This window comes from Gavialis gangeticus, unplaced genomic scaffold, assembly GCF_001723915.1.
Source record: "Gavialis gangeticus isolate Ggan-Ray unplaced genomic scaffold, GavGan_comp1, whole genome shotgun sequence".
NCBI classification, from domain to species: domain Eukaryota; kingdom Metazoa; phylum Chordata; order Crocodylia; family Gavialidae; genus Gavialis; species Gavialis gangeticus.
In genome coordinates this window covers 47,032,794-47,051,436 of record NW_017729027.1, presented here as the reverse complement: position 1 = coordinate 47,051,436, position 18,643 = coordinate 47,032,794, and the positions used below count along the sequence as shown (strand labels likewise).

General features: G+C 42.6%; 1 protein-coding gene across 3 annotated transcripts in view; it reads left to right on the top strand.

Moving 5' to 3' along the window:
- The first annotated feature begins 853 nt into the window (after positions 1-853).
- The window catches only part of FBXO25 (F-box protein 25), a 79,455-nt gene continuing 61,665 nt past the window's right edge, over positions 854-18,643 (top strand). For 2 of the 3 annotated variants that reach the window (XM_019520623.1, XM_019520624.1), the window contains exons 1-3: positions 860-942; positions 9,870-10,013; positions 17,441-17,544. In XM_019520623.1, the coding sequence (XP_019376168.1) occupies positions 9,877-10,013; positions 17,441-17,544 (241 nt within the window). In that variant the 5' untranslated portion in view covers positions 860-942; positions 9,870-9,876. Of the gene's footprint in view, positions 943-9,869; positions 10,014-17,440; positions 17,545-18,643 lie in introns of all 3 variants that reach the window. The other variant, XM_019520625.1, reaches the window with a different exon arrangement.

Below are 18,643 nucleotides of genomic sequence, written 5' to 3'. Positions count from 1 at the left end.
GCTAGTGACCGCTACCCTCTGAGCCTGATGCTCCAGGCCAGTTTTCTATCCACCTTACAGTTCATTCAACCTGCCTGTACTTCCTTAGCTTGCCTGTGAGAATGCTTTGGGAGACCATATCAAAAGCCTTGAAAAGTCAAGGTACACCACATCCACCGGTCTCCCCGAGTCCACAGAGCCAGTCAGCTCGTCACAGAAGACAATCAGGTTGGTCACGCATGACTTGCCCTTGCTGATGAATCCATGATGACTGCTCCTAATAATCACCTTCTTCTCCTCCAAGTGCCTTGAAACGTCCTTTAAGTCTCCTCTGAGGTGACCTGAAAACGATTTTGCTCCATAATCCCCACCCAAACTAATCCTCTTCAGGGCTGCATATTTAGCACGCTGGCCTGGCGGGGCTGAAAACTGCCAGGCTGGCACTCAAAAACGGAGCTTCAGGCCAGGCAGAGCCCTGCCCAGGCTTCTTCAGGAAAGTCTCCCAGTGGCAGAGACGTGGGGTTCGGCGTGACCCAAAAAAAGGATTCCCCCTCATCATCCTGCACAAACACAGCTCCTAATTCAGGGCAACTTACGAAGCACGCAGGCCCCGGGGCCCGGCATGCAGAGAGCAAGGATCGCCCCAGCCTCTGCTCCGAGCTCCCCTCGCGCCCAGGAAGCTGCTGATTGGCAGCGGCGGCGCCAGGGGCGGGGCGAGCAGGGGGGTCGGGGGGAATGTCCAGGCGCGCCCCGCAACCAAAACATTGACACGTGCTGCTCAACTCGCGTCACGTGACGCGGCGGCTGGCGAACGCCGGTGGCGTCACAATCCGCACCTCAGCCAATCCGCGGCCGAGTCTCCGGGTAGCAACAAGCGCTGCGGCCACGGGCCAATCCGTGCGGGGAGGGCGGCCCGCGGTCACTTCCGTCAATAGCCCCCAGGGCCGCGCCGAGACGAGACAGGTAGGGCAGGGCTGTCCCGGCAACGACGCTGGGGGCTGCAGCTGCAAAAGGTCTAGGAAGCGGAGCGGGGAGGGGGGTCCGCCAGCTGTGGCAGCAGCGGCGAGTCCAGGGGCAGCTGCAGTGGGTCCTGCAGGCGGCTGTGCTCCCTCCCCCCTCAGCTCCCGGTGCTCCGTGCCCTAGAGCATCTGCCAGCAGGGCGCCTGGCTGCCCCGTTCTTCCCCCGTGTGCTCTGTGGGGTTCCCCGCCGGCTGCCTCTGGTGCCTGGTTCCCTGGGAGGTGCTGGGCAGAGAGAAAACAGGAGGGCCAGGCTGGGCAAAGTGAAGACTCTTTGTTTGGAGAGGGATTGCTGGGCAGAGGAGGAACTCTGAGGTGGGGGTGCTATGGATGGCTGGGGAAGAGCCTTTAGAAACCTGTCTTCAGGGCCTCCTTCAGGAGAGAGAGCAGGCAAGGCTTTTTGCAGGTCCTGTGGTAGAGCTTCCCCTCCTGAGGTGGGGATCTGGGACAGGCAGGGCTTCCCCACTCAGTTGGAATGGCCTCAAAATGAGTGGGTGGAGACAACAGGGGTGTAGGTTGTAGCCTGTACAACCACTCTTGGTCTAAGCCAGGGGTCTCTAGCCTTTTAAAGTAGGAAATTACCTTTAGCATTTAAAGGCAACCTGATGTCTACCATGTACCACTGCTGCCGCCCCCTGCCCAGCAGGTAAGTTGCGGGGGGAGGGCAGATTGAGGCAGAGGGAGAACAAATTATTTGGGGGTGCACCTCCAGCAAGTAAATCCCACCTGGGTGGGGCCCTACTCAACCCCTGCTCCTGCCTCTGCAGCACTGTCCCTCACCACAAGGGCCTCAATCTAGCCCTCTTCCCTTCTCTCCCCCATGGGCTGACTTGCATGCAGGTGTGTGCCCCAGCCCAGCATGTGGGCACTCAGCTGTCTCCCCCTCAGCCTCAGATTGACTCCAAGAGGCTCCAAGATCTACTGGTGGATCGAGATCTGCTTCTTGGTGACCACTGGTCTAAGGACATAGGCAGACAAGGTTCTTTGGGTTAATCTGATATCTTTTATTAGACCAACTCAAATAGTTGGAAAAATTCTTGCAAAAAAGAATTTGTCTATTTGTGTTGGCCTAATAAAAGGTAATCAGATTTACCCAAAAACCTTGTCTGGAGACAGCAGGGTGCTCACTGTAACTGCCCGGGGCAGCACTGGTCCTAGTATAGGCAACCCTCCACTTGCTTCTCTCTTTCTTATTCCTAAGATCACTTCCTTTCAAACCTTCCATCTGTCAGAATTTTGCCCCCATGTCCAGAAAAGATGTGCAAGCAAAGATTCTACAACTTAAGTTTCATCTCTACTGTATGAAGATGGAAACTAAGTGCAATGTGTTTTTTCCCCTCCCTCAAATGTTTATCATTGTAATATGTTGTAACCAAGGTCAATATACATTTCTTATTGTGCAGTCATAAGAAAGATGCAGAGTGGGGTTAATACCTAGTCTGGGGGCCTAACTTGTCTTCAGAGTGATGCCTTTTTAAGCATTGGGAATATCATGAGTATCTTGCTCCGTAAAGGAGGTATGTAATTGTACAAATGTAGGGCAGGCTGTCAGTGTCATGAACTATTGAGTTCAGAAGCAACCAAACTCTTCCAGAAGGCAGCTTTGTTATCAGCTCTTGTCCACTTACTGTGTATTAAATCTAGCCCCTAATTTGGACTGATTTGGCTAGTACTAAGCCCTTCAGTAGAGTCTTTTTGCTTTTGGTATGTGGGTTAGAAGTTCCAGCCTGCAGGAACTTTTATTTACCTTCATGAAAATAGACCATTGCATAGTGACAGTTTGTCATAAAATAGTCTACCTGTGTTAGTCTTTAATGGCTGTTCCTTTTGAAGATGGGCCATGTTGCAGTCCTTTTAGCCCATGAGGTGCACTCCCTGTCAGAAACAAAAAGTGTTTTCAGTATTTTATAAGCTAAAAATATCTTTGTTTCTTCGAATAAAAATTAGATGAAAGTGTACTAATAACGTTAATAACACTGATCACACTAAGTGGTGATTGAAAATGCATGAAAGAGAGGCCATAAGCAGTCCAGACCTTAGAGACAGGCTTCTAAATTTTAAGTGAGGCCAAGAGTGGTAATATCTTTAAACATGGCTCCTGCTTCTAGTAGTAGTTCTGAAACATCATACAGCTCTTAAGTTTTGTGAGGGTGGAGGAAAGCATATATTAAATTTGAATTTTGCTCTTGATGACCTCTAATTGAAATTTGTCAATGTTCAGGTCATCTTTTAGGCCTACATAAATCCAGTGCTAATTGAACATGTGTACTAGGGCATGTTGTCTTCAAGCTGGCGCACTTTTTGTAGAAATTTGTGGAACATTTGTGCTGATTAGTATCTAGAAGTGTAATAAGTTCAAGACCTTAAAAACCAAACTTGGTTATTCAAGCCATGTGATGTGTAACAATAACTAACCAAATCCTACACAAGACCATGTATTAGTAAGTGCCTTTATATTGAATGTAATTGCTATATAAGTAGAGCTTTCCAGGTGATGAGATGCATTTAACATTTAAGACATTCAAGAACCCCATACTTCCAGTCAACTGTAAGCCATGAATTTTAGAACACTTTAAGACTCCAGCCCTGTGAACATGCACATGCAGGATTCAGTTAAAATGCAGAGTAATTCCTTGTTTTATATGCACCCTTCCCCCAAAAAGTATCAGGGTGGCTTACAATAAAAGACCAAATAACTTGTATTTTATTTTTCTTCTGTTTTTGTAAGGTATATAACAAAACAGACTACCCAAACAGTGCCCTAACTTGACATTACTTGCTAAGTAAACACTTGCCCAAATAGAAAGGTCTTGCAGCACTTCCAAAAGCCAAGCCTAGGTTGTATCAGACCAGCAATGGGGAGAGGAGTTCCAATGCAGAGGGGCTACTACAGAACAACCTCCCATGTGGTTTTTACCAAGTGAACCTGGTGCACAGTTGGTACATGCAGGAGGTTGGGTGACCTTAAGAACTGTGATCAACATAGGCAAGAAGGTGACCCCTTAGTGATGTAGGGCCCAAACTGTTAGGGCATTATAGGTCAATATTGGTCCTCTGAATTGTTCCTGGAAAATGGTTGGTGAGCCATGGCAGGCCCTGGCAACCCACTCCCATAAGAAGGCATTTTGCTGCACTCTGCAAAAAAAAGTCTCAGCCTTCTTACCAAATGGAATTGGTGAAAGGCACTCTGGGCCACTTGCCGCAACCTGAGAATCCAGGTGCAGCAAATGATCCAGGAGCACCCCAAGTCTGCAAATGTGAGTGATAAGAGGAGACTGAACCCTATCAATGACATCCTTATTTTCCCTTCCTCCAAAGTCTTGAGATCTGCCCACCACCAATTGCTTCTTCCTTGTCTGTATTCAGCTTCAATTGATTCACCAGCATTCAGTCCCCAGCTGAAGCCAGGACCTGGGTTGGATGAAGGATGGGGAGGGGAGAGAGATTCTCAGCCCACTGATGGCATCTTATTCCAAATGTCCAACCTTGCCCAGCAGCCTCATATATGCATTGAAGAAAAGGGGCAACAAGATGGAACCATGGGGGATCAACCTGAAGAAGGGTGCTTTGTTCCCTAAAGTTTGTCCAGCATCTCTAAACTAGACAGTTGGCTCAATGATAGATCTCACAAAAATCCCTTGTCTTTTGCATGTTTCCTGGACCATCATCTCAGCAGCTCCAATCCTGCTTGCAACAGATAGATGCTTGAGGACTGATTTACCATCCTGGAGATTTTGTATTGTTCCCTCTGAAATAACAAACAAAATACCTATCTGTTTCAGAGAGAGCAGAAGTACTGATGCAACAGAATCTAGATACAGTCAAAGGCTATTATTGCTACTATTAAGGAAGATCTTATGTCAGGCGACTCAGTAGTTTCTAAAACTAGCCAAAGATTCCCAGTGTAATACAGGTCACCCTCCCAGGACACAACTGTTCTAAAATTTTACCCATTGTGCAGCTTTAAAATACCAAGGAATGGGCTTCCAACTTTTTCATTCAATCAAGCAAAATATCCCAGCATCTAATGAATTACTTTTAGAAAGGTTGCTGATGCCATCACTAATGAAATTAAATGTAATACTGGTGGCTTAAACCTATTGTAGGCCTTTCAGCAGCTTTTAAACATTGCCTTATTGTAGCAATCTTCATTTGTCTTTGATTCTTGATTAATGACACAGCCTGGTTTGCAGTTACATCAACAGCTTTAAAACTGAATAGGGATGCAGCCCAGTTTGCAATTTGAAGTGCAGTTGGTGTTTTGCCTGGGAAAGGCACTTAATCTCATTGTTCAACTATCAGGTCCTTTTTTCTTGTTCCCTACGTATAGCTTTGCTGTTTTGCTAGTGGATTAGGCAAGGAACCATGTTTCTTAGGAACATCATCTAAGTTCTTGCATCTAAGCCATGTCAAATCTTGTAGAGTCATTCTACAAAGGAATGCATCTAGTATAAAGTCTCTTGTGTCCATCCCCACAGGCTACTGTCATATTTGCGTCACAGTTGATACAAATTCCATTCCTTAACCAGGGGTATAGGTTGTAGCCTGTTGGTCTGAGGACATAGGCATAGGGCCTTGTCTATCTATTCCATTACCAATACAATATTTCCCTTCCCATCACTATCAAGAGTGTTGATGCAGTAGACTTTTTTTTTCTTTCTTTAAAGCCTATTGCTTGGGTCATATTGTGTTATGCTTTCAAAAAAAAAACAAAAAAAAAAACACCTTGTATGTTCCCTCCCATGCTGCTGTCCCCACATTTTACAAGTTTCCTTTAGTTCTGCAAATGATTATCTCATTTTTAAACCACCCTTAAAACCATATCCTTTGTCATACTACCAAAAATTATCGGCTGCTGGTATGCTACGACATTTGCATCACTTTCACAGTTCTTAATACTGTTGCTCATTTTCTTTGTATTCAGCCTAGGTGCCTATATTCATTTGCTCTCCCATTTAGATTGTAAGCTCTTGTTTTTGGTTTTTTAACATATATTCTGTAAGTCGGGTACCTTCGTTCTGTGTTAATGCAACAACAAGCACAATATGTTCAGGTTTATGACTAGGTCTTCTATGTACTGCTATTTTCGTAGTACCAAGTGACCTGAGGAAGCATCATGTGTGTTAATACCACTGACTTCATTTAAAAAAAAACAAAAATTCTAAAGAGTGTTGCATCCAAGTAGATATTAAGTGATATTGGAAACTTTAGAGGTTCTTTTTTTTCCCCCAAGCTAAAAAAAAAAAGAAGTGAAAGTCAGCACAAACCTTTAACATATGGATGTTAAAAATATTATATAAGCTCATTCAGAAAAGGGTCCATCTTGTTCATTAGAATCACAATCTTTTTATTTGTTTGCTTATTTATTTTCAATTAATTATTTTACAAGAATTGGGGGGGGGCGGGTTCTTTCTTTTTTTATTGATAGCCAAGATGTGTATGTTTTCCACTTAATCTTCTCCCCCGAGGAGAAATACCAAAATAGCAATTCCTTTCAAATTGAAACTTTTTTTTTAATTGAAATTTCAGATTTTTCTGCCAAGCCCCTTTACTAAAAATCAATATAAATACATTCAGCAGTCTAGGGAAAGGAGAAGAAATGCATCAACATTTTTTTCTTAAAAATAGTTTTCTTAAAAAAATTAAAAACTCTTTAAAATGTTACAGTTTAAATTGTGACAGATTGGAGACAAAACCTCCACAATATTTTTTCCCCTCTTTTTTCCCCACCAGATCTATAACACAGTCTTACGGAGTACAGGATTTAAACAATTTTCAACAAAGGTCACAACTATCAATAATAATGAAAATGATTAATATTTCCACTTTCAACTACAGTTTAGAGCTTTCTGCATCATTGTTTCCATAGCCAAAATGAGTGACATAGTTCGCTGAAATGTGTACTGAATTTGAGTGGATAATAAGAAGTACAGGTGTATATGATCTTTACGAAGACACGCAATGCTTATAAATTGAACTGAAAGATGTTTAAAGGAGTTCCTGACCTTACTGGCTGCTGATGTCACTCTTGGAGTCTGTGGAAACTTGGTTTGATTTATTTAACAATCAAAAACAAGAAGAATACAGACAAAATTAAAAACATTTTCTGAAAAAGCATTTTAAATATGAGTGACATCAACCATAAGAGACTGAAGTATGGTGGGTGGGTAGACCTGAAGAGACGAGGAATGTATTGCAGTTAGTCAGATTCCTACCCCAAATCTGGTTGTCTAAAAGGCTTTTGCAACTTGTGTTTCTTGCATCAGAATATCTAAAATAACATTAACAACAGTAGTAGTAGTAATGGTCAAAAATTCCATACATAAATTAATGGGAGACTGTATTAAAAGATACTCATAGACTGCACAGTTGCCAGATAAGAATACCAAAGACAGACATTGAAAAATAAGTTCTATATGACTTGAAATCTTATTCCTTGGACATGTGTGGCGGGGCGCGGCCTAGGGGTGCCGTGAACTCCCCTAGCGCCCCCTACCGTGTCAAGTTGGTGTCAACGCACCCTCACCATCTTGCCTGCCACATCTTTGATGTTATTAGTGTTTAAGGGAGGCTGCCTTTGTGTCTTTTTTGACACGGTGCCCTGATGTATCCCAGTCTGTGCCATGTCTTAGGGGACTTGGTGCACTAGAGCCTTAGGGCTACGCGTGGCTCCAACCACCCCTGTACCACGCCCCAAGCCTCGCAGATGTATTGGACGTTGTCTGGTCAATTCTCCCCTCGGCGCCCTCACAGGCACCCCTTGGCTCGTCTTGCAATTGCCTACACCCTCATGGGCGCCCCCTGGCTTTTTGCAATTGCCTGCACCCTCACGGGTTCCCTGGGCTTGTCTCACAATGGCCCAGGCCCTCACGGACGCTCCCTGGCTTGTCTCACAGTGGCCCAGGCCCTCACGGACGCTCCCTGGCTTGTCTCACAGTGGCCCAGGCCCTCACGGACGCTCCCTGGCTTGTCTCACAGTGGCCCAGGCCCTCACGGACGCTCCCTGGCTTGTCTCACAGTGGCCCAGGCCCTCACGGACGCTCCCTGGCTTGTCTCACAGTGGCCCAGGCCCTCACGGACGCTCCCTGGCTTGTCTCACAGTGGCCCAGGCCCTCACGGACGCTCCCTGGCTTGTCTCACAATGGCCCAGGCCCTCACGGACGCTCCCTGGCTTGTCTCACAATGGCCCAGGCCCTCACGGACGCTCCCTGGCTTCTTTCACACTGGCCTGCGCCCTCACTGGCCTGCTCCCTGGCCTCTCCTTTCTCGCAGTTGCCCGCGCTCTCCATGGACGCTTTCTGGCCTCTCCTTTCTCTGTTGCCCGCGCCCTCACCAATGTGCTACGGGGCCTTCCCTCGCAACCGTGCCTGCTCTAGGGCCTTCCCTTGATTGGGGCTCAGGTGGCCGTAGCCATGCCTGGCCCCCAAATCCCCTCCTCAGGTCTAAAAGTTCCCGTGGGGCTCAGGCAGCCTTGGCCTTACCTAGCCCCCAATCCTCTGCACCCCTTCTCAGGGCTGGGGTCAGTGCACCCCTGCATGTTGTGCCCTCTCTGGCGCCAGGGTCCCCACACTACCATGGAGCCCCTATGAGGCCTCCTCCAACACCTAATAGCCTTACCCGGTCCTCTGGTCTTATAAAACTACAAACAGAAAACTCAAGCCCCTGTGCTACAATGTAAACTCTAAGCCATCTGGCTAACCATCATTCAGCTCCCTACCAGGGCTTCCTCCATCCAGTATCCTTGAACAAAAGCTGCTCAGGCCATCAGGCTTCTCTATTCTGCTTACTCCAGCAGAGCTCCTTCTTCCCTGGCTGCACGTGGGGAACTGCCTCCTTAGCCTCAGCCTGGATTACATTTATATAGGTCGGGCCCTGCCCCCTTCCGGTCAGCTGACCAACTGCGGTTGCCCTGGCAACCGGCACTTGTACCTCTTTATAGGTACAACATGAAAATTGCATCCAAAGTAACAGGCTTATAAATAAATTACCAAGTAGTAAGAGTGTATCAGTTGAATAACTCAGATATATTGTTTACAAGACTTGTGGAGTTGTTTTCTGTTTCTGAGGGGTACAAAATTGCCAAGATTTATTTAGCTTAGTTCTGATATTTTTCCTTTTCAGTTCTTTCTTTGGTTCCTATATATTATATCCTCACAAACTATATTTCCAGTTTAACAATTTCTGAGTTTCTGCAAGGTTCTTCCATTTCCAGATCATTTGTGCTCTCATACCTAATAATCTTTTGTGTGTGAAATGTGTGAGGAGGAATTGTATTCACTTAGGTTGTGTGTCAGTCCTCACAGTACCTTAAAAATGACAGAAAGTTGGAGAGTTGTAATTGGATTTGTGTCCTCTTAATGCTTTAATAAACAAGCTGCGTTTTAAATTGTGGTGAGTTGCTGAATGCGAAAATGTATGTGCTGTAGCTTTTGCCTGAAACATGAACTTGATATTACTTATCTTTCCTGTTTTATGGAAACAGATCTTGAAAAAATTAGATGCTTTGGGAGCATTTCATACTACAATAAGAGATTGGTATTTCCCCCCCAAAATTTTGTAATTGATTGAGAAATAAGTGTACAGCTAACAAAAATAGAGCAGGAAGAAACCAATCTAGATGAGACCTAAAAAATCTCAATGGAAAAAAATTCCCCAGAATTTCATGTCATCTTTAAAAATCACAACAGAGAACAGGGAACAATCTGTTTGTTAGCACTACTAATTGCTTACACCAGAAAGCTGTGCCTCCTGAAAATAACTTCCCTGCTCAAAAATGGAAGAGGAACTGAAATAAAGATTTGTCAGGTTCTGAAACATTTTCAGGAATAATCATGTGTCACATCTGTGATGAATAAACTGCTTATTGCTTATAGGACAGTCATGCCATTTTTGGGCCAGGACTGGAGATCCCCAGGATGGAGATGGATTAAAACAGAAGATGGCTGGAAACGATGTGAATCTTTCGATCCAGCACTTGAAGGCGAGAAGGCCCAACTTAGCGATATCAGTCACACTGTGTAAGTTTCAAGAGAGAATGACCAGTATTATTCCACCAAGAAAGTCAGGGGAGAGGTGTATAGGAGGGGCTGTGCTCAGAGATATAATTGTGATTTCTAGTCACTGTGTCTTTTTTTGTGCTATATACATTTTTGCCTGTATGCAGTAGAAATATCTAACTGTAATCAGTTGCCTTGGACAAAGAGTGCTAATCAGCATTTTGAAAATAATTTTTTCATGTACATAGGACACTTAAAAGTCACATGTAATATGACGAATGTAGTCAGTGTTGATGATTAAGGGTTAGTAGTGCTTTTCCACTAATTTAAAAAAGATCAAATTATCCCTTATAATGTAGCTATTAAAAAATGAGGGAGTTAGTAAAATTGTTATTTTCCTAAAAAATAACTTCTAACAAACTCCAGTTTCTGGGATGCCCATTTGCCCAATGATTGTATAAAAATGTTTATAAACTATTTGGGTTTACTTATTTCATATTTTAGAAATAAATGGTGGATGAGTACTTGAGTGTGATTCAAGCATGTAAGGGTGGGACTGAAAGGACTTGTCAATCACACTTAAGAAAAATGAGCCACCTCTAGCAAGTGTAACAAGTGAAAGCTGGTTTTATCTTTGTCCTGACTTACAATACTCGTGTGCATTAAGTCAGGAGCAGTGATCTTGTCTTGACAGTCATGGCCCATCCTAAGTAAGAGCCCTACAGTTCAAAATGCATTCACGGTGTTGTGAGAAGCTTGTGGGACAGTCATCTGCATATGCCTGGTTTTAGCTACTGTCATTTGCACTTCTTTGTTAGTATCAAATTCACCCTTGGGTACCATCGATAACTTCCTCCCTGCCTGTTTCAGCATGCAGGTTGCCACATAATGCCTTTGATATTTATGCTAAGTCCATTGATGTATGTGGCAAGTCTTAAGTGCCAAAAATATACATCTTCCTTTGTAATTCTTAAAGTAAACCTGATTAATATATTAGCTAGCTTGATACTGGAATGGAATAATATTTTTGGCAGATTTTAGTAAACTTCTATGACCTAAATCTTTTTGCAGTTCTTGTCTTGATTTATTCCTATTTGGTTCCATCCCCTGAAAGTATTGCTTGTGATATGAGTTTGAGTTTTAATATATCTTTTGTTTGACCAGTTTTAATGGGGGATAAGATGTTGGACTAGCTTTTGGATACACAGTTGACCTTCCTTGAGTCCAGGAGAGAAGTGGATAGAGCCTAAACTGAATACCAGCAAGAACAACTATGTTCATTTAGCTCCATAATATAAACAAATGTGGTCACTTTAAAACAGGAATGGGAAGTAAACCTGCAGAACAAAGAAAAGTTTCAAAATAAGACCTCTTGCTCTGCAAGTGTTCTAATATATTTCTTGTACCATCTGGGACACAATAGTAGTGCCAAAAAGTAATTGTGGAGGTCAGTGCTCTTTGCTAGGAATATCAGCTGAACTCACTTAATAGCATGTCATGGAGGCATCTAATATTCAAGTTGTTAGTTCCCTGAGATGTGAGTAATTTTCAAAAGAGCCTTGTGGTAGCTCTGAAGGGAATTAATAAGCAAATGGATTGTCTTGGTGTATTCATACCTCCATTCTGGAAACTTACAAATCACAGTCGTAAACTAAGAGGCAAGAGTGAAGTGTATGCATCGTGGATGTACATTATGAGTTAAATCCCAAGACAGTGACTAGAGAGTGGGGCACCTGTCAAGGGGTGGGGCTACCCTTGCAGCCCTCAACAACTTGCCAAAACTCAGTAAGCAACCCTCCAGCTGAAATAATTGCTCCCCCTGCTCTAGATTAAGTCTTGAAGTTGAAGTTAGTCTTTGACTTGACTACCTACAAAATGCTCTATGAAATTAGATATTGTATTCTCCAGAACCAGATTTAAAAAAAAAAAATCTAAACTCATGATATTTCTTCAGTATTTGCATGCAGTAGAGAACGTCCATTTCAGGAGAACACTCCCCACCTCTTCCCCTTCCCCCCGCCGCTGGCAACCAGGTGTTCTCCCATTGTCATGTTTATCTGTCTTCTCTGGACACCTCCTGGGTGTTGAGCATCTCATAGCACCAAAGACGTTTGAGACAGATGATGGTAATCAAGATCCATCTTGTCTCATTCTGCATATAGCTAGCCCTAGCATAGCGTAACCCTTCGTTCTCTGTGCACACACTAAAGGTAAACCAAGTCACATAGTATTAAAGCAACATTAACAGTTAACATAGGAATATTAAAATAAAACCCAGAGTTTGGTGCTCTCTTATATAGAAGCTATCCGTTGTGTTAAATTGCAGTGAGGGGAAATTTGAGCACTGAGACATCAATTCCACCTCTTTAGAGGGTATGTTTAGGAAAGGAGGGAGCTGGAATTGCTTAGTCTTGGGACAGTTAAAGTTCATTAACCATTCACTTTTTCAGTTCAGTTTGATCTTGTTGCATAAAAATAAAATCTAATTACTTCGGTAGCTGAAAACTGCTATTCTTTTTACTTTACAGATAACCAGTACTCCCATCCAGGCTTTACTTTTGGTCATCAGAATTCTCTTTATAAAAAGTTCACCTTGAAAGTTAAAAAAAGATGTTTTTTCTTGCATATTATTTAACAGATGGCCCTGAGCAAAACTAACCATTTAACTATAAAATGAACAGAAGTCTGCAGAAATAATTTGAGGATTATTGCTAGTCATCTACATTTTACTAGTTTGATTTTTCTTTCTTTTTTTTTAAGAAAGCTGAGATGGATAAAATGGTTGCAGAACTGAGGCCCCTTACTCTTTGTGCTTATTCATATAAATGCTGTGTGGTGCAATGGGTGCAGATTTTTTCCCACTTTCTCTAAGATACAGAAGTATTTGGAAATCTGATCTGGAGTATAATCTTTACAGTGCAAGAGAGAGACACCAGATGTGTTTGGCTGAATGCTAGTTGTAGTTTGTATCTGTAAATTAATCTTGTAAACTCATCTGGTATTGGATGTAAACATCTTTGGGGAGGAAGTTTTGAGGAAACTACTGTCGTGTGGGAACCAGTGGAAAGTAGAGGTTGTATCTGAATATCTCCCAGGTAGTAACTGTGGATAAAGGTCTCCTATTTGCCATTTCAGGTAAAATGGGCTGGTGTGCTGCAGTGGATGTAGTGCTTACCATGTTGGTCTGTTTCCAGTGTGAACGTGTGGCAAGAACAGTGAAAGCTTCACCATTAGGCACTTTTCTCTGTTAGACTAAAATGGCATTGGTAGTATTCCCTGCAGTCCAATTGTGTTGCTTTCTTTTAGTGAGACCTGGCATCCACAAAACAGAAAAAAGTCTGAGGACTTGATCCTGCTCTCAGCTAATGCTGTCAGAGGACAAAATGTATTTGCTATAACATTGAGAAGCAGTCTGTGCTGGTGGAATATTTCCAGTTTTGTTGTATAGCTAGGTACTTAGCTCTCCTGCTGCTTTCCAGTGGTAGCCAACAAGAGCTTAACAGGCTTTGGTTCTGTTTCACAGACTGGTTGCAGTTTGTTCTTGTGTAAAGCTTCTTTTAAAGGAGAAAACATGCATCTTAAAGTTAAGTTCACCTTTGTATTCTCCAAAGCTGCAAAAGGGGAAAATACTGAACAACTGAAATTAGGTTCTGATATTTTGAAGAAGGGCAAGGGGTATGTTGGTTGGTATCAGTGGTTCTATTTTTGGGAAAAGAAGGGACAGCACCTGCCTCTACACATGGGTTTGCCCTGGCACCTGCTGATGCCTGCCTTGTCACTGTTATTAGAGAAGCTATAGGGAAGGTCCTACAGTGGCCCATGGTCATCATGGTTGTCACTTTCTGTGCATGCTTCAGACTAACCTTTTGTGCACCTACAGACATTCAGGGCCTCACTGTAACTCATGGTGCTTTACAAAAAGCACCATGAGTTAGAGCCTCCCTACCACCTACAACCAAACAGATCGTCTTGGAGGGGGCGGGTAGTCTGCCTGCACTGGCCCTGGCCAGTGGTGGGGGGCAGGTGGTGCTGCTGAACTGCCCCTGCCCCACCCGGCCATTCAAACACAACCAGCAGCTCTGTGCTGCTGTTCCCCCTCCTTCCCCTGCTGACAGCTATGGGGGTGGGCTGGGCTGGTGCTGCCATCCTAACCGCGGGAACCACTGCCGGGAGCCACTGCTATAAAGTCTTTCAGATGGTTTTATTCCTACCCTCCCACAGAGAACTGAATTAGGAGAGCATTGTTAAAACACCTCAACTGTCTGCAAAGAATGATCAAATTCTTTCACTTTGTTTCTGTAGAATATCAGAGGTTATGGAGCCCCAGACTGTACCAACAAATTAATCTTTTTCTTAGAATCTGTTGAATTTCTTTTTTTTTTTTTTTTTACCATCCCACTTGTGAGCAGTACTTGAGATTATTGATTAATCAGTAGCTACATATAGATTGATTATATCTGAACGTAATAGAAATACTGTGTAGTCATCTAGTGGGGTGGCCTAACATTTAGAACAAAGCGGGCTTTTCCTGTGCTGTATAGCTTCTTGAGGCTTGTCAGTTTAGGAATTTCAGTTAATTATATCTTGTTTCTCAGATCAACGGTAGCCGGGAGTTCCTTAGAATGTTTCTCAGTTTCTAGAAGTAGTATTGTGAATTACTATTTGGCAGTCTTTCAATTTCTTCATTATACACTGTGAGAAGTAGTAGCATTGTACACTGAAAATCTGCAAAGAAAGTCCCATTTCCCTAGTTGTTATTGGGACCCTTTATGTTTCATATTGGTAAGAAATGAGCCCCTAGTGCCCATCTGGTAGAGTGATGACATTATAGTTGTGGGCAGGTATGGGAAGGAGATGTTAGGGTGTTTGTATGTGGTTGATATGACAATGGATGTGCAGGAACAAAGGAGACCCCTTTAGCCTGGATAACGCTTTTGGGAAAAAGACAAGATTTGAGATTTCCAGGAACGGATTAACTGATTTAAACACAGCACTTGCTATCCATGCTTGGAACAGCCCCCATCTATTGATTTGAGAGAGCCTTCTCCTGTTAAGCCTGTGTTTGCTATTGCATTCCTGTTTTGCTCACCCAATACATGCATGTACACATCCACACTCCTATCATGTGTCTGCATTACATTTAAGGATCCTCAGTGTCTAGTATCACATTTAAGGTTAATAACTGAACTAAAATTAATAATATGTAGGTGAAGCTGAGGCAAGCAAAAGTCAGCAATGGCTGCGACTAAATTGGATTAGCTTATTTGTGTCTAAGGAGTTTAAAAGTTTAAACTAAAATGGATTCATCCAATATTTTATATCATATTAATATTATGATATGGTAGTTATGTCAGTTACCAGATTTTTTCCTCCAGACTATTACTATTTCACAAGATATCTACCACATTCAGATATTACCTTGTCAGTAAATATAGAGCATATTCTAAGTTATATATTTGGTTCTTGTTTTTTTCAGTAACTTCTGAAAATTGAAGGAATTGTATGGCCTTTCGTGAGGTATGGATTCTGGTATGAGCTGTCCCCAATGCCTCCTACAGACATTCAGTTTCTCCTGGGAGAGTTGCTGCTCTCCCAGGAGAAATCTGAGTATACAGATGCTCAAGTTTTTTCACCCACAGTAAAAATAGCTACTCCAAGAGAAACACAACAGGGTAAAAAAAACTAGGGTTGAATCATTCCCAGCAGAGAGTTTCTCCTGAGGCAGTGAATGTCTGTACATGCCATGCACTACTCTCAGAAGAAAACATAGTTCAGCAGCATTCCCCATCAGGAATGTTTCTCCCTGGGCTCTATTGCTCCAACAGGGAACGGATGTGCCCCCTTCACAATACCCACATGGTGCTGCAGGGAAACACAGACTGACCATGAACAGTCTAGGTCAGCCAATTGGGGCTGCATTATGCACTGCTGCCATCTGTCACCAGACAGACTCTCAGAGCCTACAGAGCATGCCTAGATGTATGCTGAGACTGAAGTTTCCCTTTGTAAAATAATGTTAAGCCTTTGTTTAGGTAATATTATCAGTAATGTCCAACAGGCTTGTTAAATCTTACTGAATTTGTTTTTTTTTAAAAACTCCCAGCATATTACAATAGATCTATGTTAAAATACATCAAAATGGTATCTTGAGCACTTGGATCCAAATGTAAGAGTATACATTAGGTTACCACACACATTTTAGATCAGCGTTTTGTTTTCTGCCTTAAACAGACCAAGTTACTTTTTTTTGCAAAATTTAAAAAAAAAAAACACCCACAAAACTTAGAGTACTTGAACCCGAATAGCCTGGCAGTGTTTCTCCCTTAATATTGATATTAACTATTCTTTCATTTTTGGTGAAGAAAAATAAAATGGAGTTATAATTTTCAGGACCTAAAACTTCAGTTATTATTAAATATTTTAGACTTTTTTTAAATATGTAGGTTGACTTTAGTTGGATTTCCCTTCACTTTTGTGAATGTCTCCATGTAGACGTTCCCTTAACACAGTAGTGAACTGTGTTTTGATTTTCAGGTCCTTTATATAAAGGATGTTCCCATTTTACAGCAGCTCTTCTGTTTTACACCTTAGCTAGCTGCCATAATATGAAAGAAATCAAGTCATTCTTTCAAACTTCTTCACTAACACATCCATTTCCTACTGCAGCCCAATTATGGCATTTAAAAAATGTTTCTTCATAGTTCTTCATGTTCCACATATTGAGGATAATTATACTTCTAACTCTCCTTAAGCAACAAAAATAAGGAAGTCCTCAAGTATACTTACGCTGTCCTCACTATACTCACGGTTGTCTAAAACAGATAGGGTTGTGATCTTCATTTGCTAATTTCTGCTGTAACCAATAGCCCTTTGAGAAAATTACTCAGCAGAAATGACGTTGCAGTGGTACACTGCTGGCTTAGGGACAGAAAACTGGGATTTTTTTTTGAGCTTCCTGGTTTTTGTCACAAAAATGTGTGTTGTCTTTTAAACAACCAGAATTTTCATTTGGATGTTTTGCAGAAGTCCCAAAAATGGTCCATCAATGTAATAATGGTCCAGTATGTAATAATGATTTCTAGAGTTAGCTGATGATATGGTGCTGTGTCCTCATTAGTTCTTCCTAAATTGAATTAAAATAAGTCTTTTTCTTTTATAAATTTCCTGGGCAAGTAATGCTTTTCTTGGACCTCAGGATAACTACACGAGCGTGAATATAAGTAATGGTGATCAAAAGCAAAATTTCTTCACAGTTAAGGAAGTGGTACTCCTACTCCCTGGAAGGGAAAAGTTTGGAAATTCCTGTTACAGGATGTAGGGAATTCTTTTCTAAAAAGGGTGGATGTCCAGTTGATCATCATCTCGTACAGCAGTGTATTTACAACAAGATGCAAATGTTTAACCATTAGATGGATCTTGAGCTATACTTGTGTGTGTTTTAATTTCAGCATCTTAACAGTTGATGATGAAGACATATACACTACTGAAGATTGTGAATTTGCAGCCAAGAAAAGGAAAAAAGACCACTTTAGGAATAACACAAACTCACAATGTAAGACTAGATTGCTTTTTACTTTTATGGAACATCTTCCAAACCAACTAAAGTGCCTAAATATCGCTGTAAAACCCACTTATATGGATGTAACTTACTAACGTTTGTACTTGTACAAAAATTCATTTTAGATACATGAAAGGTACAACTTTTCTAAACTTTTATTTTATTAATCGTGTGGTATCAGATATTGATGGAGCCAAAGAAGATGCATTTAGGATTTTATGATTATTCATGCAATGGCACTTCTAATAATCTCAAGGCAACCCACATGCCAAATTTTTAAAGTACAATTAATGGAGGTTATAGGACCTTTTGTTTGTTTGTTTGTTTTTAAAGGTTGGGGAGGGACCACTAGCAAAATAGTTCAGGCTTGGTTGTGATATAGTGCAGGCATCCCTATTTACTTGACTCTGTTTTCAAACAGCACAGCTTTACATGGCAACTTGTCAAAACTGAAGACGCAGGGCTCCTATACACATGAATGGAGCCTGCTCTGACGTGCTGGAAATCCAGCATGTCAGAGCAGACTTGATTAATCCAGCAGCCTCAATTAATCCACCAGCCTTTTGCGTCATGTGTATCAGTGTTGCCATGAGTCTCTGCACTGAAAAAATGGCAGTGAGGCACTTTGAAATAAAACGTGTGCAATAAGCTTTAGTTCAAAGCTCCTGCCCACCATTTTCTCAGTATGGGGACATGTGGTGATACTGATACACATGACGCACGGGTGCTTTTAATTAGTGCAGCTCACTAATTAAAGCACCCGGCACCACATCCCACAGCACATGTAAAAATGCCTTAAATGTCTGTCTGCTTGCCCTGACCTGTTAGAGCAGCGGTTGTCAGCTGGGGTACACGTATCCCCAGGGGTACTTAGAAAGATTGTAGGGGGTATGCGCAGGTGGGCGGGGATGGAGTGTGTCCCAGGGCACAGCAGCGGCATCTCCCCTGGCGCGTTCACCTCTTACCCAAGGAAGGGGGAGGAGGAGGGACACGCTGAGTGCCGCTGGCCCCGTGCAGCACACTGCGGCGCCTCCCCACCTCCCACTCCAGCTTGCTGTTGTGATTGGCTGCTACCCCCTTACAGCAGAACTGG